The sequence below is a fragment of the Vespula pensylvanica genome, chromosome 19 (genome assembly GCF_014466175.1).
Source record: "Vespula pensylvanica isolate Volc-1 chromosome 19, ASM1446617v1, whole genome shotgun sequence".
NCBI classification, from domain to species: domain Eukaryota; kingdom Metazoa; phylum Arthropoda; class Insecta; order Hymenoptera; family Vespidae; genus Vespula; species Vespula pensylvanica.
The window spans coordinates 1,339,411-1,363,070 of record NC_057703.1 but is presented as its reverse complement, the minus strand read 5'-3'; the positions used below and the strand labels follow the sequence as shown (position 1 = coordinate 1,363,070).

The following is a 23,660-nucleotide window of genomic DNA, read 5'->3' as shown; positions in this document are numbered from 1 at the left end:
CCTCTTCCTCCTTCCTTCTCCTCTATTTCCTCCTACTCATCCCTTCTATTTTATCAAGCTCCAAGAGAGAATACTAAAGCGCAGGCGTCGTGATATTTACCAGCAAAGAAATCGGAACGGTCAGCAGCAATTGAATTTTTCCCAGCATCTACCTACCTACGTTCATTTAATGTTGAACACAATAATTTTTTTTTCCTTTTTTTCCTACTTTTCTTTGCTTTCCACCCCTCCTCCAACCCCCTCTTCTTCAGCCTTCCTCCTCCCCATCCTCCGTTTTCTTACATATTTTCTAGTCGACTTACCTACTTGATAAATCTTCCGAACTAGATCACCTGATTTTCCGATCCTAAAAATACGTATACCCTTAATCTTTCTACGAAATACGAATAAAAATTATATATACTTATCGTCGATTACTTTGATAAGCATTAAATAAACGATCATTGAATGTTCGATCTGAGAGGTAGGAAAAGAAAAAAGAAAAAAAAGAAAGAAACACAACCCATTTTCTAGCTTTTAGAAAAACTATTCCATCCTTGATAAATCATTCGTGAAAGATGTAACCGAAAAGAAAAAGAAGACTAAAAAAAAAACTGGAAAAGAATATAGAAAAAAAATATATATATATAAATATATATATAAAATCTCGTGGTGGTTGATAATTCATCTAGTTGAAAAAGAAGAAAAAACTAAAAAGAAAACGAAAAAAGCGAAAAGAAAAAAAAAAGAAAGAAAGAAGAAGAAGAGGGTTAAAAATAAAAAACAAACGAGCAAACGAAAAGAAAAAGAAGAGAAAAATCAACGGATGGTTTTTTAGGAAGGAAAAAAAGAAGGGTTGGACGTAGATAATATGTATTTTTGCATTTGTATTCGTGTGTGATGTGTCATGACGTCAGAGAATGACATTGGATTGGCCAAATATGAACACGCCTGTAGGAACCGCCCTCGCATACGTCGCAGTCGAATCCACCCCTTAACAATCTCTCTGCTTAAGTACAGCGGTGGTTGTGGAAGCCACGCCCACGCAAAAACAACCCCCTCTTGGTCTTTGCTATGCCCACGCTCGTGCGTCGATCGTACTCGAAGGAGGAAACTGGGTCAGGCATACTCGACGCAGGCCGAGTCAGGCCGAGGCTCCAGAGTCGTCCAGGAGTTTTCGACTCGAACCAGTCCCTTCGAAAACCACCCCGAAGTCCATCGTCGTCGTCGTCGTCGTCGTCGTCGTCGTCGTCATCGTCGTCGTCGTCGTCGTCGTCGTCGTCATAATCGTCATACTCGTCGTCGTCGTCGTCGTCGTCGTCGTCATCGTCGTTTCTCGAATCGTCAGCTCGATATCGTGCCACGATTTCCTCCAAAGAAATCCTTTTCGAATTTCATCGATCGAATATAACAATTTAAAAAAGGACGGCCAATTGACGGAGGATACGTAAGGTTAGTTCTTACTCTTCTACTATTTCTCTATTATTTTCTAATGTATTATATATTTTTTCTTTTCTTTTCTTTTTTTTCTGAATATATATATATATATATATATATATATATATATATATATATATATAAAACTAGCTGCTAACGCTTTTTTTCAGTATATGCTAATAAGTGTATTTTGTAAGAGATAATAATCATTTATTTCAATGCATGATTTTCTTACTTTTTCATATGAATATTCGGAATGAAAGAGGATAGGAATCGCCCGTTGATATAGTTTAGTCCGTGAATTGAGCTAATTATTGATTCGATAGTGTTACATAAATGGGACGGACGGATTTATTTTCTAAGAATTAAAGTTCCTACATATGAAAGTTTCTTGTACGTATTAAATTGTAGTAATAATGATAATACTGTTGAATAGAAAATTTTTATAATCTCTTAATAGGGGTAATTAATTGAATAGATTATAAAATATATTATAAAGGATTAATTTCAAGGATTTATATTTATTGTATTTTGTAAATGCATTTTAAAATATGCATTTAAAAATTGTATTTAAATAGTTTTTAAAATTTTCGAGACGAATCCTTTGTGCAAATGTAATGAAGTAAATAATTATTTAAATAATATCGACGGAGAGAAGTAGAATAGATGAATAAAAAAAAAAAACAAAAAGATTGTATGTCAAAGAAAGAAAATAAGAAAAGAAAAAATTGTACGTTCCAATTAATGAAATTGTTCTCATTTAAGGGTTAATTAAAAAAGAATAAATATATTTCAATTAGTTCACTTAAATCATTTCACTTTAGATAATTATATGCATGTCTCATAAATAAATCCTCTCGTCCATATTCCCATTCTCTTTTTAGTTCTAGAAGATTGAAAATGCGATTAATTCTTTTAAATCAAACGATCAGTTCAGAGAGCAAAGCTAAAATCTGCTCGTAAACTTGCTCAATAAATTTGAACTGATTAAAAAATGAAGCTTCTTCTGATCATATTAATTATTATAGCCGAACAAGGTCTGCTCTCTGTCCATGTTTCTTTTTTGTGGTCGCTCGGCCTGTCGTGCTCTCTTCTCTACGTTTTTTCTTCTCGCTTTCTCGCAAACAAATACAAAAAAAAATTATCAACGAAATAATAAATCCATAAATATAAAAAATAAATAAATAAATAAATAAATGAATAAATGAATGAATGAATGAATAATCTCTCTTGGCGAGCCCGAGCTCGAAAATCGAGCGAAGACTGAAGCGGAAAATCTTACTTGACTGTTGTAGGGACTGAAGCGAGGGACACAAGCAGAGACATGGACAATGTGCAAATGATCGGCACTAAAATCACAGCAATCAAGGAATACTTATATGTAAGACATCCGTATCTCGGTTCTCATCATCATATCATTTTATCATAATCTTTATCATCATTTCCTAATCGATAATCTTTGTCGTCATTTCATTTATTGTAAAATTTTATTCATATACGGGATATGTTAAATCAATTTTATTTATTTCTAGATAAAACCAAGAGAGATCAGAGTATTATTTTTACACTGATTCACAATATTTGCTAATTTAAATTTTAAGAATAATTTTATTAACCGAAGATTCTATAATTTGTGATTTATTATAACGAATGCAATTTTTTTTCTTTTTTTTTCTGTTTTTTTTTTCTTCTTCTTTCTTATAATTGCAGAATTTTGCAAGGACGCACTCACCCACAAGACTAATGAGTAACGAAAATACCTACTCCCTCTCCAGGGAATACTGTAACCTCAAATACTCGGGTAAGTCATGAAAAACCTATTTATTTTTATATCAAAATACGTCATTTATATCTACAATTATCTAATCGCACGTATAATGTGCACGTATAATTTTATGCATGCAAAGTGATTTTTGTCTAAAACCAATTAGTATCAATATTTACTATCTTCTAAATCACGCTTTTCGAATCAATATAACTATAATCCTTTTTGTCCAAGCATATAAATTTATTTCCTTTTTTATAAATAACTATTTAAAAACAATTAATACGACTAATTATAAATATCAAGCTCACATTAAAGAGAAGCTCACAGTATTTCTGAATATAACTTCTCAATATCCGTACGAACATAATTTTTTTAGCTACATAACAAGCCAATTTTGAAAAATCGAGTTATCATTAAAGGATTACAATATATCAAACACTTAGAAAAAAAATCAATGCTCTTTTTCAAAGAAAAAAAAAACAAAAATCCGCGTAGCTCACAATATTGTCGTGATTTCGTGAAGCTTGCGGCTTCATCGAAGGGGTGCATAATAATAGAGGATTTAGAATCGGCCCGAAGAGAGGTTTCCTAGGCGGCGAGTGGCTGAGGACAGATTACACGCCGCAGGGTACAAAGAGTAGAAGGGTTTTGCAGTCTACGTCTCCTGTTTGCACATTGGGAAGTGTCGGATAGCGATAAGGTATCTGCTACGTGACGTGACCACCATATTCAAATTTTCAAAAGATTCATTTTTTCTCTTTTTCTTTTTCATGCTAATCAGAAAAATCACTTTTCACGGATGTATAGTCACGAACCAATTATATACATACATATATTTCAAATTTATTCGAATTCGTAATACAATAACAACGACAGAAAAAGAAAAGTGATCCATATTGTAATTATAAATTGATCTCATAATTTCTCAGTTTATAAATAGCCAAAACTACCAGAACTAATTGCCACTTATAACAACCCCCGTTAAGAAGAATCGTTTTGATTAAAGTTAGGAAGCATTGAGGGTCCAAGCAAACATCTGGTGCAAAACGATTACAACGAGCAATAACTATAATAAAATTAATAATACGATTTCCTTTATCTTTAAATAAAAGTAAAAAAAATGTAACAATAATTAATCGCTCGTAATTAAATCTATATATTAATTCATAATAATATATTTAGCTATGGAGAGATACAATTGTATCCAATTACTCTTTTTTTTCTTTGACTTGATAAAGAATTAATAACGTTTTCTTATCTCTTATCTAGCCAGTTATATACGAAACGATTTACTTCCCTTATTTGTACTCTGAGAAGTGCTATAAACCTCGAGGAAAAAAGAAAAGAAAGGCAGAGAGAGATAGAAAGAGAGAAAGAGAGAGAGCATGGCATTTGGACATTAGATTGATGGGGTAGGATTAGCCGGATCCCAACCGTTGGAAGCCGAGGATTTCCCTTGTCTAACCAAAGGCTCAAAGCGATTCGCCATCAGGTTCAATATTCCCTTACTTTCACATTGGAAGCATTATTCAGCACCCTTCTTCTTGATCATTGAAAGAAATACTTTTCGAATATACCTACGTGAATGTTTCCAAAGAATATTCAAAGTCATTATCTCTTTCCCTCCCTCTCTCTCTCTCTCTCTCTTCTCTTTCTTTTTCTATCTGTCTTTTTTTCTCTCTTTTATTTTGTATCTTTCTCGGAAAAATGTTTAACGATTTTTCAAACTCCAGATAATATTTTTAACGATGATCTCTTATAAGTAATAATGATAATAACCACACACGGCACTTATTCGATAAACTTCATTGTTCAGATTTTAATAGAATCGAACTGATAATATTTTTCAGAGTAACAATAACATTAACAATAATAATGATGATGATGACGATGATAAATTAAAAAGTGTAAAGTGCCTACACATACACAAACACCCAGACAACTTCGAAGTCAGTATAACTTGTGTTTATCCAAGGGATCACGTTAATGCAATGGAAAACGAGAAGGGTGTTTTATTCTATGGGATACATTATGGTTAGCCTAAGATAGAAGGACAGGCCAATCTACCAAGGATTTAGTAGAAGCACATTCAAACGATCCATCGTATTTTATATTTTATTTTCTTTTTTTTTCATTCCCTATTATTTTTTAAAGAAATCCTCCTAACACTGTTGTCGAACCATTCTATCGTAAAAAAGAAAATTACAACAAAAAAGCCTGATATTATTGCATGTATAGTTGAAAGTATTGCTGATCTGATGATGGATGAAACGAAACTGTCGAGTGAAATATTACTGTACGTATACAATAAATATGTATATGCTCAGAATTTTAGAATTTATTTAGAAAAAGATTTCTCTCTCTCTCTCTCTCTCTCTCTCTCTCTCTCTCTCTCTCTGAAATATGCGAAAAGAAAATTGAGGAAGATGCAAAACGAAGATCTGAAGAAGACGAAGATGATGTCATCCCACCAAACAAGTGAGAGTGTGTCAAAATAGGTCTATACTTTCAATTGTTTGATGAGGTGAAATCATCTGAAATACGTCTCATTCAACGAGGATGAACAAAATGAACTCGATGGTAGGTCGAATATTACGTATGCAACGAGCGCCGACTAATGGATGACGATAAAATAATTTATCGTTTATTTTAATCATCGAAGAGATTTCACTTGATTATAACAAGTAGAGAGTTATCATACTTGCGTTTTTATCAATGTTTTTTTTTTGTTTTCTTTTTGTTTCTTAGATCGTAGAAAAGAAAAGAAAAAGAAAAAAAAATAAAGGACACTTTAGGCATAAATTTATTTCTCAGAGATTCTATCCAAATTAATGGAAATTAATTTTTAACGCAATTTCATCGTAATTGGTGTATTTCAATTTCCTTTTTTTTTTATCTCAATCCTAGACATCCTGCCTCACAATGCCGAAAGTTATCCAGCGACGAAAGAGTTCTTGATGAAGGTCGTGGACATCCTATTGGATTACATCAAAGCAACGAACGATCGAAACGCTAAGGTCCTAGATTTTCGTCATCCATCGGAAATGATTCGTTTGCTTGATCTTGAGATACCCGACACTGGTCTGACTTTGCAACAACTACTGATCGACTGTTCGACGACATTAAAGTATCAAGTGAGAACGGGTAAGTCAATTTCGTACGATCATTTTCTACAGAATGAAACGAAAGTTTCTACGATGATTTTAAAACTCAATTACTTTTTTTACCGATTTATTTTTCGTGCATCAAAACTTTCTTACGATGTGAAAGGAAAGAAAAAAGAAATGAGATCGAGGAGCAATCGACTTTTGTCCCTGTATGATTCGGTCCTTTTTAAATATTTTTTATTTTTTTTCTTAATACTACGAAGGCGAAAAAAGAAACGAGTATTGACGTAGTGTCGAAAAACATAGTTATCACTTTTTTCTTCGGGATAAGAATATAATTTATAGGAAGATTAAGATAGGAAAAAAGTGAGACGAGATAAAAAGAAATATGAGAACGACCGAATATGCTTCAAACCACTATCATCCTTCTCGATCCACGAGGGTGATAAGCCACATAATTTCATATTCAATTTAGCATACGGCGAAGTTGCCTATGGGAGGGAGACGACGAAGATAAGCTCGCTAAAAAGATACTTCCGGACATTCCCTAACACCCCTGACACATTCACCATAAAAAAAAAAAAAAACAGAGATATTAAAAAAATATGAAACTACGAACAATGAGAGGTAAATGAGATATTTGTAAAAAATAAAATGATCCTGAGTACTCATCAACACACACACACACACGCACACATATATAATGTAGAAAATTTAGCGTAAAAATAGGAAGAAAAATATATTGAGAAAAAATAAACTACAAGGATTAAAGCATCTTTTATAAATTTAAAACTTTACAAATTATAAGGAATATTGATAAAATAAAAATGAGAATCAGGACAAAATAAATTTAATTTCGAGAATCCTAATAATGTTTGGAAAGTCAACCAGCGACGTAGAGAACCACAAAGTTCGCCAAATCTCCTCCAGAAGATTCGATTACCAAGCTGAATGGATGCTAATGCACAATAGAAGAGAGACCTAACCAAAGTTAGGCCAGAAATCTGTCCAACGTCGTCTCTCTCTGCGATCGAACGATGCCAAGAGAGTTTGAGAGGGTGGAGTGGGAATGGATGGAAACGTCATCCCTCTCTGCTATCGTAGGGCACGTGTACGTTGATATACGTGCTGACAAAAACTCGTTATTAGATTATGTGCTGGCAAGTATCGAGAAAGAGTACCCTCGGAGTTTCTTATTCTCTCTCTCTATCTATCTATCTATCTATCTATCTATCTATCTTTTTTCTCCTAACTTCCTACTGTTGTATCGTGGGATAAATTTTTCGATATTTTTTTTTTTTTATACTAATATCGAAAATTTAATATCATGATGAAAGAAAAGAGAAAGAATGTGGGAGAGAAAATCGTGAATAAAAAATCTTGAAAAAAATTAAAAATGATTGAAGAGAGATTAGAAATATTATTAAGGTTGTCTTTGATAGGTACTTTTCAAACGTAAGACAAAGAAAAAGAATACATGCACCGAAGAAAGAAATCGACGAAGGAAACCTTTTCATCTTCAAACATGCGTGAGCAAGTAGATCAAGGACAGAAATAAAGACACCGAAAGAGTCCGTAAAGCTACCTTCACATAGGATTTTAAAATGAAATATGATAGAATCCGTCTGGCATTTTCGATCGATCAAACTTAACAGTTCGATAAGATTTTACAAAGAGATACATAAAATATAAAGATACGTAAAGAACGCATACCTTTTTTTTTTGTTTTCTTGTTTATTTGTCTTTCTTTCTCTTATTTTTGCGATCATAAATTATTTGCAAGCTATATGTCGAATTTTTTAAATCATTGGATTATGTAAATTGTGAAACTTATTATCCGTCGGCTGAATACGTTCTACCTTATTCCACTTGAAAGTAGTTTAAATGTAACTAGGATTAAACTTTGTGGTGTGTGTATGTACGTAAGTGTGACCTAAAATCGAAACTACAAAATATTCTTTCTATTCTTCTTCGATCTACATTTTGTCTATTATTGAAAACGGATACTCTAGTTTCTTCAATACCTTTAGGCTAAAAAACTTTGGCTAAGAAACAGTTGTCTTCCATTTGGTAAGTTTCTAATTTGAAAAGAGATTATACAATTCTTCAAAGACTTAACCCAAATTTTATTTGCTACTAACTACATGATACTTGTTGCAAACAAATACGATAACGAATTAAAAATTAATAAAAGAGAATTCTGACCAATTGATATTCACCTATTAAATGCAAGAATATTGAAACAAAAAAAGAAATAAGAAATAGAAGATTATAAACGATTAATGTACCGATATTAATTGCAAAATTAAGTGCAGAAATTCGAAGGCAAAAAGAAAATGCAGGCCATACCTAAACAAAAAAAAATTAAATGTAAAAAAAAATACCCTCGATAGTGTCAACGCACGTGGCACCATTGGGCACAGGGTGGCGAATTCTATAAGATCGGTGTAATTAAGAGCCATTTCTACACGATTTTCCCCCGGTGGAGAGAGAGTAGGGTGAAACGGTAAATAGGGGTGAGCATAGGGGATGACTAGAACGATACAGTTCGTAGGGAAAAGGCCCCTTTTGCGATTCTCCAGCGTCGAAAACGTTGGAGAGTATAACAGCTAAGGAATTTAAATTAGTATCGATAGCTATTTGTGGAATTCAGACAAAAAATATTTTCAGAAACGAACAATGAAACGATAAAAATTCCTTACCGTTTTTATTATTCATTTATTTATCTTCATATCAACCTGCTCGTTAATACGAATGAAACGCAAAAGAAGATGATAATTGAGAACGAACAGTAAAAAAAAATATCAAAAAAGAAAGTTGCCACTTTTATTATTTATTCACTTATTTCTTTTTCCTTCGCGTCAACTTGCTCATTAATATAGGTAAATGAAAAGGAAAAATAAAATGATTGCAAAAATGTTATTCGTTTGAAAATTCGCTAAGTGTTTTCCATCTTCTTGAACGATATGATTGATTATACAGCATTAACGTTAAGCCAGGGTTACACACTTCTCTTCATACAAATCCTGAGTTCTAATATATCACTAGAGGGGTCTGCTTCGAACAGGTTCTCCTCGTGGCTTACGAAGCCACTCGGTTTCTTTCAGGCACACAACGAAAGACAAGAGTAAATTAGTTGGAAAATGATTCCACGGGAGACTCTAATCGTTGCCTTGTCTATAGGACCGAAAGAAACAATTTCCTATATATCTTATCAAATGATTCTCGATAAGAGAATTCGGACTTTTACGTAAACAATTTTTGCACAATATTCATTTGTGTTAAATCAGTGATATACTGTCTGTCTCTTTTTTAATTATTTTCATTTATTCACAAAAATATGGATATATTGTTTCAATAGAAATATGACACTTCTCAATAAAAAATTTTCCTATTAAGATTTCCAACTCTTAGTGATTTTCTTACTAGATAAATACACGCAATTTATTCTAACGAAGATACGGGCAAATTTTTCTACGAATTTTTAAAGATTAATCAGTAACATCAAAGTTTTAAGAAGTCAAAATGTAATTTCAATAGAAAAAAAAAAAAACAAGAAATTTTCGCTAAAAATCAATATCAACTGGCGAAACGTGCGTTTCTTGGTAGAGAAGAAAATTTACATTAGTTAGACTTAAATCGGCTTATCTCGCGCATTTGGTATAATCCATGTTTGCTTTTCCTGCATCTATCCTACCACGAAGAACGTACAGTTTGAGAGCCTCTGCAAACAATCTAGTCGAGCAGCGACGCGTGTGACGCGCAAAATGCGGGCGCTTCGGACCATCGACCCTACTACACCCTTAGACTTTCGACCATGTTCAGCGTTCGATGTCGTCGTCAAACTAAAGAGAGAAAAGGAGAAAAAATCGGAAGAAAAAGAGAGACAGAGACAAAAGAGGGAGAGAGGGAAATCTTTCTTCTCCCCAAACCGGACGCGTGCCACGATCTCCAGACCAAGATAATTGCGAATAACAGCGCGACAAACGGCTCGAATACCATTGCACGATATCACATTTTGAGGGTGACTTTTTATCGAACCAGTCCTATCGACGTATTCTCTCTGCGAGAGAAAAGAAGAAGAAAAAAATGTACTATCAAATTTTACGATCAATACTCTAAACACAATTTCAAATGTATTATCCCCGAGCGCATTTGTGCAAATGCTCGATCGCAATATATATCGAGTCAAGTCACAAACGTGTAGATATTTTTTTTCTAATAATCATTCGAAGAAAGAAGAAAAGGATAGAAGAGGAAGGAGGGAGGAAAAGAAAAAATCTCGCGAGATTATCTTCGACAGACTTTAACGTCACTTTACTCGGATTCGAAAGAAGGGTGTGGCTAACATCCGACATCCCAAAAAAGGATCCTGTCAAACGTCAATCTACTTGGCTAATACTATAAGATTAAAAGATTCTTACTGCCAATATTATCGCACGTGAAAACGTTTCTATTGCTGATGTAATAAGAAGGAGGAAGGAAAAGAAAAGAAAAGAAAAAAGAAGGAAAGAAAAGAAATGCTAAAAAAGAAGATACGAAAAAAGAAAAAAGAAAAGAACAAATTCAAATAGCGAATCAGTGTTCAACGAAAAACGAAAGAAAATAAGCAAGTAAGTACTATGAACGCATTTAGCAAGATCATTGTAGAAAACTTCTTTTGTTTTAAAAAAGCGAAAGAAAATCAACAACAATGAAAGATACGAGAAGAATGAGATACTGAAGGGAGAATACGTAGTAGTACATACAACTAACAATGTATATGCAATAGTGATGGTCGTAGGCACACCCCTGGTTACACCAGAAGGCAGACTCCCATCAAACAGAAGCATTAGACTTGATCCGTGCACGATGTTCAGCCAAGCGGATGACAACGTACTCAGCGAGGAGCTTAAAGCTCTCTCTCTCTCTTCTCTCTCTTCCATATACCTTTAACCTTTGCCAGTGTCCATGAGAACATATAGATTAGGGTTGACACCTAGGGTAAAAAAGTTTTTAAGCACGTGCCCTGTCAAAATTATTAATTACGCCAGAGTTAGAGCAGTGTCATTAAGTGTCATTAACATCTAATACCATTTGAAGCAATCACGATCGTTACTTAGAAGAAAACTTGATTTCTATGAAAGAAAGTCATTAATTTAATAAAATTAATCGACCAACCTATCCACGAATTTATATTGATTATAAAAGATATCTTTCCTTCATATAAATTTTTTTTTTTTTTTACTACCAAAGGACATCCACATTTCTTCAACCAACTGTCCTGCGGTCTTGACTTGGTGTCGATGGCCGGCGAATGGTTGACGGCGACGGCGAATACAAACATGTTCACTTACGAGATCGCCCCGGTTTTCATATTAATGGAAAATGTTGTTCTACAAAAGATGAGAGAATTGATCGGTTGGAATTGCGGCGATTCGATCCTAGCACCAGGTGGATCCATCAGCAATTTATATGCGTTCCTAGCAGCGAGACATAAAATGTTTCCCTCGTATAAAGAACGTGGTCTTTCTTCGATAGGAGGTCAACTCGTTATGTTTACGTCCGATCAGGTACGATCGTTCTTTCTTCTTTTTATTTTTCTTTTTATTTTATTTTTTTTTTTTTTTTTTTAATCAAATCGAATCTTTATACTCGGCTCTCATTTAATTTTTCCAACATTTCCTTGTTTTGAAATGTGTAATATTATCTTGTTGAAAATCAGTGCCATTATTCCGTGAAATCGTGCGCTGCTGTTTGCGGTTTGGGTACCGATAATTGCGTTATGGTACCAAGCGACGAACGTGGTCGAATAATACCATCGAAATTGGAGGAACTTATCCTAGAACGCAAGGCTAAAGGTCATATACCATTCTTCGTAAATGCAACAGCAGGGACGACCGTGATCGGTGCATTCGATTCAATTCCAGAAATAGCTGATATTTGCAAGAAATACAAGCTTTGGCTTCACATAGATGTGAGTAAAATTTCAATCTATTTATTTATCTGTCTAACTATCTGTCTGTCTGTCTGTCTGTCTGTCTGTTTGTCTCTCTGTCTGCCTATCTGTCGATCAAATACGAATTATTCAGGATAATTCGCACGAGATAATACCTAAATGCCAAGTTACGAAAGAGCCTTAACGTAAATAATAAATGTGAGAAACGGAGAATCTGTCGAATAGAGTCACCCTTGTTGAATTCAAATCAAATTGCTCGCGGGAAAGCTGGGAAAACGTCGGATTTATAAGTCAGTATTTAAGCGACCATTTAAACGTGAATATATCGAGTTTCACATTGTTCGCGATATTTATATGTATTCAAAAAATACATCTTCCGCTTTTTCATTTCATTTTTCTTTTATTTATTTTTACAGGCAGCTTGGGGCGGCGGTTTACTTCTATCTCGAAAGTATAGACATCCAAGATTGACTGGCATCGAACGGTGAGTCCTAAACAACAGAATTTCTAACTTTTTACATAGGGCCCGCCCGACTTGATCTACGAGTTTTATTATAGTTCGGCTAAGGGCTTAGCTTTATGGATCCTTAGGCTTCAAAAAAGAAAAAAAAAGAAATCAAGGCTTAGCGGAGTATATAGAATAAAAAAATCAATACTTATAGGGTTTTAAGGAAGATCCTGAATATATGTATATATATATATATATATATATATATATATATATATATATATACATATACATAATATCGCATGATAATACCTAAATGCAAGGATCAAAAGATATCATATATATATGCAACATATTGCTATAAAATATATCGTAAAAAATCTTAGCGACTGCTAAGAGTATCTGAAAAAGATTCTTCAAAAGAAAAACTCTCGAAACAATTTACCACGTGTAATCGTGTCGAGTAATAATTGATTTTAAAAACATAATTATCGATTGAATACGAACGAATATACATATGTAAGAGAAATTTCTATCTACGTTTCATAGTTCGATACGATGGGGGTCAGTGTATTTTCGTGCTATTGTGTTTTGTTCAAACTGAAAGCAGCGGCTGGGAACGATAGGGATGCCGAGATTAATCCACGATTTGCATCTGAGCGCATCTGTATCCCTCAAATCGATAACAGACAGTCCGTGACCCTAAAAAAATGTAGCACGAGGTCTCCTCTCTCGCTTTTCTCTCTCTCTCTCTCTCTCTCTCTCTCTCTCTCTCTCTCTCTCTCTTGCTCTTAAAAATTGAAATCCTGCATATGCTCCTACGAAGATATAAAATGAGAGTTCGTCGTTGTGCCAATAAATAGTAAAAAATTGTCAGTACATACACAGATATATGTATGTATATATATATATATATTTGTTTTCTTTAATAATTTTTATGAATAAATCCTATATGTGCAATATAAATATCAAAATAAATTTAATCGATCTACTATTTGTTTGCCTTTTTTTTTAATATAATAAGACTCTTCAAAATTCGATTCGCAATATTTTTCGAATTCTTCAATTAATTTCATTAATACGAACGATGTACATCCGTTTCTACTTTTTTCTTTTTCCTTTTTCTTTCTATTTATTTAATAATCGATAGAAGAAGATTATTCCGGTTATTGAAAGGTTTTTTTCTCTTTCTCCTTTTTTTATGCTGTCCTTCTTTCTTTCTTTCTTTCTTTTGGAATGGACTGTACTGTCAGTCGGTACTTCCTTCCTGAAGGTCTTGATTAAAATGGCAAACGAGAAGAAGAGAAAGTCCATGGCACGAGCAACAGCTGGATCGGTTCCCTGGAGCGCATTTGCAGAACAGAACTCTCCTCTTATATTGACGCGCCACAGCATCCGTGTGCTGTACACCATCCTCCTCCGCGAGCTTGAAATAAAAGCCTGTGCCTCGACAATGCTGGATTAAACTCGTACAAAGGGACCTACCTCTCTTTCTTTCTCACTCATTCACTGTCCTTTTCTCTTTCTCTATCTATCTATCTATCTCTATTTGTATATATCTCTATCTCTCTTTCCCTCTTTTTCTCTCTCTCTTTCTGTTTCATATAGCATGTAGATGTACGTAGAAAATCGTTTCGAAAAGAGGAACTACTGTGATTTCGTCGCTATGTCAAAAAGTCACAAATGATTACGAGTAAAAGGTCTTCCAAGCAAGACAGGTTGGAGGACATCAAATAATAGACACGATATCTGACAATAAGTTCTGAGATTTTTTTGTTTTTATTTTTTCTTTCCTTTTTTCTTTTCTTTTCTTCTTTTTGTCCTCGTTTCCACACCCCACCCAATCTCTATTAACTTCTTCTCATCGCGAAGAGTTTTTTTTCCTTCTACAATGTACAAATTGTTCCATAGAACGATTTTGATACAATGCATGATATTGGAATTTTTCTAAAAATATTTGTTTTATCCCGTTTCATTTTATTTTATTATTATTTCTTTCTTTTCTATCTTCTTCTTCTTTAAATATTTATTAGCATATTTTTTTATATTATATAAAAAGTTAGGTAGTAATAATTATGGTAATTACATCGGTCTGAATAACAAAGAATAGATATGTGCAAAGGCTGTAATCGAAGCTCTAAATTTATGTTTTCCATTTAATGCTTCAATGATAATTATGGTAATTAGTAGTCGAATACTAACATACGTACGGTATGCGTGTTCATGTTCCACGTAGCTTTTGGAATTGGCATGAGGAACGAATTTGAGAAGAGAGTCAAACAGAGAGAGAAAGAGAAAGAGAGAGGGTTGTTACAAGCGCCAACCCCAGCTGCGAATCGCATTAATCAACTTGAAGCTTTATATTATACACGGTTCTACGAGAGCTTAGATTTGCTTAGTCGAAAAGAAATTTTCTTCTTTCTTTACATTTCATTCTGATAGGTTCGAAAGAAAAAAGTAAAGATCGCCGTAGAATAGAATTTTTTAAGCAACATTGATAAATAGAAAAAACTATATTAATCACGGGAAAAATCAAAGGAAAAACAATAAAATAAAAAAAGAAAAAGAGAATAGAAAAAGAAAAGAAAGATTTGAGCTAACATGGGACAAGAAATTCGTGCATCCAAGAGGAAAGTGAAGAGTGACAAATGGATAGTGGTCTGTCGACGACATGAGTCTCTTTCAGGGTATTTCAAGTGTCCTTGAATCATTCACAGTATAGTTAAAAGGGCATAAAGGGTCAGTATGATGTGTTATATGTGTCATTTGCAAAAGGAACGATAACATTTGTCAACGAAACAGATTTGAAATATATATATATATATATATATATATATATTAAATAATAGAATACATTAAATTTTCATCGGACTCACGTTTTAAATCACTTCGACAAATATTTTAACATTGAAATTCGTCGATAAATATAAATTAATGAATTAATAGATAATCAAAATTCCTCGAGACATTTAATTTGTCCTAATGATCGGTTTAACGTATAAACGAAGCCACAAATTGGTGTCAAAGACCACCATCAAGGCAGGTTCTAGTATTTCGTGATCTCTTGGATTAAGAAGGGTTACTACACAACACACACAGCAGGTTTTCTCCTATCGAAGGGGTGTGTGTGAAGTTAGCTGAGGGTTAAATCCGATCCCGTGGCTATATTAATAGCTCTTCTCTCGAATCGATGGACCCCTGAAGAGTGGAATACAGGGCATATGAAGATAACTCATATTTTATCCCCTATTGGTCCCTATGGGAGTGGATAAGAGTTTGACGGCCAGCTGAGCTTAACTGAACTGAGCTTTTTCAGTCAGGCTCGATGTATGTATATATACTATATACATATATATATACTATATACATATGTATATACATATATATATATATACTTCGCTTCGACAGCTTCCAGATAGGATGCGTCAAAGTGAACGATAGTTCCGACCTAAGACTCGATAAACTTCACTCCCATGAAATTCCTATAAACAATTTGGAATATATTTTCTACAGGGCCGACTCGGTAACGTGGAATCCGCACAAATTGATGGGAACTTTACTTCAATGTTCGACCATACACTTCAAGCAGGATGTAAGTAAACAATTATAACAAATCTAACAAGACAATACATAACTCTTGAGAAGAATTGAAAGACAAAAGAAAAAAAAAGGAACAAAAACATGAAACAATGTAGTATCTAGGAGGTGTAGGTGTTGAAAAAACGATTCGATAAAATCACTGATACGATCGACGCGATTAGATTCGACGGATACTTGTACATATTAAAAGATATAAATCAAAATTATGATAAATCTGACGGCTTGGAAAGAAAATAAAAAGAGAAAACAAAAAAAGAAACAAAAAATAGAACCATCTAGTGGGCGTCAAAAAAGATTGGACGAAATTGCTGACGAACGACGTGAGATTTGACGTGTTCGAATACCATTGGAAAGGGCGATGACATAACAACGCTATGGCATTCCATACTAAGGGGTGGACCTACGTGCCCGCACACTCCTGGAATTTAATTAAACTAAGAGATAACATATGTTGCCATAGTCCGTCGGCGAACTGCCGACGAAGTGCCGCTGGATTGTTGGAGGGTCTATCCCTCCGATCCAACTACCTTGCAACCACCCAGACACCGTAGTTATTGCTAACTCTACTCTCTCTCTCTCTCTCTCTCTCTCTCTCTCTCTCTCTCTCTCTCTCTCTCTCTCTCTCTCTATCTATCTTTCACGAACATTTCCCTCTCCCTCTCCCTCTCTCTCTTTCTCTCTTTCCCTTTTCCCCTTTTCTTCCTATATTAAAATTCCGTACACCGGCTGCACCACATCTTGCTTTTGTAGATCATTCTTCCTCTTGCTGTCGTTCGTTTCTTGCTAGCAAACTTTCTTATCGAATTATTCCACAAGAAAATGGTAATGTTTCGCGTTCAGTTGTTACTCTGTTTTCTACAAAATTGTATCTTCTATCTACAAAAAAAAAAAGAAATTATTATTCGAACACAAAACGTAAAGTTAGTTGTTTCCCGATTGATTATTAATGTTTTTCTTTATTACGGAATTATCTCTCTCAATTTTCTTATTGAAAAAATTCTCATGAATTCTACAAAAAAAAAAAAAAATAAAGAAGATGGTCTCATTGTACAAATGGTATGCGTTTATATACGTATCATCCGTAATCCAAAAGCCTAATTACCAAATCCATTCGACAAAACCTTAATAAGAAGTTAGAATTAATCCACCCGAGACAAAATGGCGTTTATTCCCTAATCACCGTTTAATGTCCCAACGTTTAACAGGTAGTCGAAAAACGAAATGGTGGAATATCCAGGTGGTTTGAGTAAACCCCCGCCATTTTGTAAATTCAATACCGGTGTAACTCCCTCCTCTTGCGCATGTGTTAAACACCCGTATCGATCCAGGCAAGCAGCTCTTTACTCTTCCTTCCCCTCTCTTTCCCTCTCCTCTCCTCTCCTCTCCTCTCCTCTCCTCTTCTCTCCTCTCCTCTCCTCCAACCCTTCTCGTCTCTCGACAACTCTGTAAATTTACCTCGACGACGTTTTATCACATGAAAATGAACGGCCAACCTCTCTACGATACTCCAACGTGTCACATTTTTATCTTTCTTTTTTTTTTCGATTATAGGGTCTATTAATTAGCTGTAATCAAATGTCAGCGGAATACTTGTTCATGACTGATAAACTCTATGATGTACAATATGATACCGGCGACAAAGTTATTCAATGCGGTCGTCACAATGACATTTTCAAACTCTGGCTACAATGGCGAGCTAAAGTAAGTCAAGAAATAAAAAATATATCCGTTTATATATATATATATATATATATATATATATATATATATATACGAGGAATGAAGAAATTTAATTGAAGAATAATCGTACAAAGCGATGACAAATCTTTTCTCTTGTACGATAGGGTACGGAAGGTTTTGAAAAACACATGGACAGGTTAATGGAACTAACAGAATACATGGTCAGACGAATCAAACAAATGCCAGACAGATACTACTTGATTCTCGAGCCTGAAATGGTGAACGTATGTTTCTGGTATTTGCCAACGCGCGTTAGAAATATGCCGCATGGACCGGAAAGAGAAAAGATTTTGGGAGAAGTAAGTTTTCAGAGACGAAGTTTTCAGAACGAATGAAGATTTAAAAAAGAGAAAAATGTTTTTACAAAATAACAACAACAAAAATAAATAAAATTAATCGTTCTTAGATCTGCCCGATCCTGAAAGGTCGTATGATGCAAGCTGGTACATTGATGGTTGGTTATCAACCCGATGATAGGAGACCCAACTTCTTTAGAAATATCATTTCGAGTGCCGCAGTGACAGAAGCTGACGTTGATTTCCTATTGGCTGAGATGGATCGACTGGGTCATGATCTCTAAGCTACTTGCCTAGAATAAAATCGATCGATCGATCTTTCTCATTTATCTATTCATTCTATCGATACGAATAAAACCGCGCGAGCGACGATTGATCTAAATCGTTCATTATCGAGGAAACTAAATTGACGAATGATGTTTATCTAGACGTGTACAAAACTCGCGCGGTCAAAACTCAGATTTGCATAATTCATGGAATATTATTGGTAAGAAACATATGTTAATACGGACGGATGCATGCGGCCTTATTTTATTCTATTCTTTTCTTTTTTATTTTTATAGAATAATCAGCTAAATTATGATCACTTTCGATCGTTTTTAAAAATCTAATTTTAGTATCATTTTTGGCAAAAAAAAATTCTCTTTCTATCGACAAACTATTCATTGCGATTACATTTTTTCTATATCGTTTTTCATTTTATTTGCAAAAATTAAATTAGATATTTTATGTATATATATATATATATATATATATATATATGTATATATATATATATCTTGTTGTTATTTATTAAAAACGAAATAAGTAAATATATTAAGCTTTAAATTCGAGCCTGATGCACCGAACGTATTCCTTAATCGTTCCTTAGGGCAATAGATATTAACATAATTCGTTTATAAGTGTTGACATCATTGTTTAAATTAAGAAACTAATAGCGTACGAAGAAAGATTGCAAGTTGTTAACGCAAGTGTGAACGCATGGGGAAACAAAAAAATAAATAAAAACAATAACTAAATGAAACGAAGAAAAAGAAAGAAAAAGATATAAAAAAGCAACAAACTGACGACGGTTAAAAGATACTCATAGTATTTAAGATATTTAGTTCTGTAAGGGAAGTACACAGCATATCCACATGAAAATAATTACAAAAGAAAAAAAAAAGTAAAAACTGTCAAGTTACAACAAAGTAGATATTTCCGGCCGTATAAAAAGTTAAATAAAATAAAGAAATGAATAAATAAAAAAATATATATATATCAGATTTTCACTTTACTCTCTATCTCTTTCTTTCTAAACCACGTATGTAAATAAATACATACATATATACAGACATACATACATACAAACATACATACATATAAAAAAAGGTAATAGAAACAAAAGATGGAAGTATATTAATTGCACGAATTCATTTATGATAGATCAAAGCAATAACAACGTCAATATATATGAAGATGCACGTTCGAACTCTTCTATTCGATTCATTTATTAGAATCAATTAGAAATTAATGTTAATCCTAAATTCGTAAGATCTAAACATTTGAGAAAAATCAAAAACGTACGAATAAAAATATAAAAAAGATGTAAACACACGAATTGCGTTACGCTTGCACATTTACGCAATTAGAAACTAGAAATTAATTTCAATTATAAACTCGTCAAATACCTATAAAAATATCTGAGAAAAAATAGATAAAAATGATCTAAGCGTCATAATATAAATTGCGTTACGCTTGCACTTCAATTATTATATGCGTTGAATCGTCGTTGTTGTTGTTATTGTGTTGTACGAGTTACAACGAATCGCAAATGAGTAAAGTAATTAAATAAATAACTAATCAACTAACTAACTATGCCTATTATATAGAGAGATATCAGGATTAAAAAAAAAAAGAGTTTACGAACGAAATGCCACAATGATTAAATATTACATAAATAAATACGTTTATAACTCGTGGCTTCTTGCTTAGAGTATAGTTATCGATGCTGTGCATTATTTTTGTTATATAAATATCGATTACGAAGAGAAAAGAATATTGTTATTTATCGAATCGTTTGCAGAAAAAAAAAATATCGAATATGGAATATATCCTGCATTTATTATTATATTATATACTGACGTAATTATATAATATTATTGTTTACTGTTGAACAGTTCGAGCAAAACAAAGTGTAATGAATTATATATATATATAAAAATATAAATGTCAAAACATATATATTATATATATATATATATAAACAAATATATATATAATATAATATGTATATATATATATATATATATATTTATTTAGTGTTGAGACAATTTTAAAATACAAAACACAAACCCATGAAAGTACATGCTTTTCAAATATTCGCATGAATGGTTGTCAAAAGTTCGATTGTTTAAACTTTTAAAGATTGATCATTTGATTTCTTTTGTTATTGCAAAGTGATTATTATTTATAACAAAAAGAATATATACATATATGTGTAAATTTATGACTTCAAAATCTGATATAATACGAAACTCTAATTTCTTTCAATTTTTAATGTTAACTTTTCTTTTTTTTAACCAAAAAGAACACTGAAATAAAATTTTATTTTTTTCATTTTATTAAACTTTTATTTATTCGACAACAGTTCAACACGAATAATTCTACAGATTTCGATTCACTCGCCAATATTGAGTAATTCAAGACTAAAGATAAGTGAATTAAAAAAAAAAAAGAACAAAGTAAAAAATAAATTAAAAAAAAAAAAGGAAAAAAGACAAAAATTTACAAAAAATATCTAGATGTAATTAACGCGACAAAGATAATAATAAATAAATAAATAAATAAATAAATGTATTTATGTATAATACACACACAGAGAGAGAGACACATGAAAATATTCAAAGATCGTTCTTTTCCGTGCGACGATCTATAGATCTCAATTAAAATGATAACATTACCCATTACGTAGATTAAAATCGAGAAAATTTTTTCTTTTTTTCCTTTTTTCTTTTTCGATGCCAAGAATGCTAGAAATTCATTGATCGATTCGACTCTAAAGTGTACCATTATTATATAAATATATATATATATATATATATATATATATACCCATACAGGGTGGGCCAAAAGCTTCTAGGAAGTTTCAAAAATCAATTACTCTTTTTTGAAATCTTTTGGACTAATTTTCTTTTGAACTGTTTTCTTTTTTTTCTTTACATCGTGAAACTACAAACTCTTGGGAACTTTTAACCCACACTGTATGATAATTACGACTATAGAACTACGAGACATGACATGCTAGTAAATGGCGAATTGTATTTTTGAAGATTCGATATCAACTGATTAGAAAAGAGAAATATAGTATAGAAAAAAAAAGATAAAAAATAAAAGAATAAAAATACAAACAAATCCACCGATACCTTGTAAAGAATAAAAAGACGAAAAAATAGATATGCATCCACACATATATACACACACACATGTATGCACATAATACACACACACACATAGACACATACAAGCAATCAAATAATAGTTGTTGTTAAACTGTTCTTGTCCGTAAATTTATTCACCCGTTATACAATGCAACATTCAGAAAAGAGTAATTAATGTGAAAAAACTGATGGCTATTAGAAAAACAAATAAATAAATAAATAAATAAATAAATAAATAAATACATAAAAATAAAATAAAGAAAAAAGAATGATATATTTATATGAAGAAGAGAATAGACGATTAAATCCAAAATATTCATTTTGTAAATTTGCGTGAATAGATCGAGCGATCGAATGGCATTAAAAAAAATTCATCTCGTTAATCAAGAAGAAAAATGAAAACAAAAGGAAAACTAAGAAAAAAGGGAAAGAAGAACTTTGTTCTAATGATGTTTTACAATAACAAAAACGGTTGTACATTATCCTTGTGCCAAGTTTCTTGAAAAAAAAAGAAAAACCGATCAATTAATCAGTCAATCAATCAATCAATCATAAATTTACATTAATAATAAATAAATCATTTCGCATTTACTACGAAGAAGGTAATGGTGAAAAATGCAAAAAATAAAAAAAAAAGAGAAAAAGATTTATCACGATTAATTACAATTGGTTTTGTGCTTCTTCGTTGATTTTTTGTTTTTTTAGAAAATTTTATTTCAACACTGTACATCTTTAACTGATTTATTTCCGATCTATCTCGCACGCTATGCACTTATGCACCTATGCACTTATGCATCTATGCACTTATGCACCTATGCACAATGCACTCGCACGTTATTAACACAATCATTTTTGCATTTGTAAAATCTGCATCTATTAATATTAATATTAATATCAATATCAATATAATAAGTATATTAAGCGATGTATTAATATATCAATATACTTGTTATTGTCTGAAGAAAAGAAAAAAATAAAAAATTGGAGAAAAAAAGAAAAGAAACAAAAATACGAAGAAATTGGCACAAGTATAACGACAATGATAATGTCAATTGCTTTTTCTCTCGATTAATCACTCTGTGTATGATCCTCAAGCTCATTATCGAGTTAATTATCGATTCAACGTTATATATAAGTCGATAAAACGAAATTAACAGCAAAATCATATGTCTTCCAAAATACAGAGAATAATCGATTAGACACTTTATAGTAGGAGAAAATCTTTGTAATCATTCAAAGATCAAAATCTCCTCGTCTAATTGTATATGTAAACGCAAAATCTCGCTAACGAAGTGTACGAAGTAAAACGGGAAAGAAAGATAAAAAAAAAGAAAAAGAAAAAAAAAAGAAAGAAAAAGATAACATACTCGAGATAAATTCGATGAATGTAAATTATGTGAAACGATGTTTTGTGCTGTGCACGTCGTAATCACTACTGTATTACAGATATCACCTAGCCAACCTAATCGCCCTAATTATCCACTGTATATCAATGTCTAATAAACTGCTGTTATCTCTCAAATTGTCAATACAGAAATCATCTCGTTTTCATTTATTTCGTTCCTAAGAGAAAACAAAAAAAACACAAGAATAAATAAAACAATAAATTTTAGCTATCTAAATTCCCATTGAAAAATCAATTAATATACTTTTCGGACTAATATCGATTGAATAATTTCGATTGAATATGTTAATAAACGTTGTATCAATTAACATCGTCAATAGAGAAATATTTGTTAGCTTATATCTTAATTATTATTCTTCAAATCTTATCTTAGAAAGAAAAAAACTTATGACTGTGGAAAAATTCGTTGAATAAAGGTAAAGAAATATATGATAACATACATATTAATATATGTACATATATGTAAATATGTACACGTAAGTATATACATACGTAAGTGAATATGAATGTAGAAATTGTCAGA

General features: G+C 32.4%; 1 protein-coding gene across 3 annotated transcripts; it reads left to right on the top strand.

Moving 5' to 3' along the window:
- The first annotated feature begins 1,097 nt into the window (after positions 1-1,097).
- On the top strand, positions 1,098-18,955 carry LOC122635673 (glutamate decarboxylase). Of its 3 annotated transcripts, XM_043826153.1 has the most exons (11): positions 1,103-1,431; positions 2,712-2,797; positions 3,127-3,217; positions 6,092-6,328; positions 11,527-11,843; positions 11,996-12,247; positions 12,646-12,713; positions 16,191-16,269; positions 17,829-17,978; positions 18,122-18,316; positions 18,424-18,955. In XM_043826153.1, the coding sequence occupies exons 2-11, from the start codon at positions 2,741-2,743 to the stop codon at positions 18,595-18,597; spliced, it is 1,620 nt and encodes a 539-aa protein (XP_043682088.1). In that variant the 5' UTR covers positions 1,103-1,431; positions 2,712-2,740; the 3' UTR covers positions 18,598-18,955. The 3 variants fall into 3 exon arrangements, with proteins under 3 accessions (XP_043682090.1, XP_043682088.1, XP_043682089.1); XM_043826155.1 differs by lacking the exons at positions 18,122-18,316; positions 18,424-18,955 and adding an exon at positions 18,040-18,089 and having other exon boundaries at positions 1,098-1,431; positions 17,829-18,009; XM_043826154.1 differs by lacking the exon at positions 2,712-2,797 and having other exon boundaries at positions 1,104-1,431.
- The last annotated feature ends 4,705 nt before the right edge of the window (positions 18,956-23,660 follow it).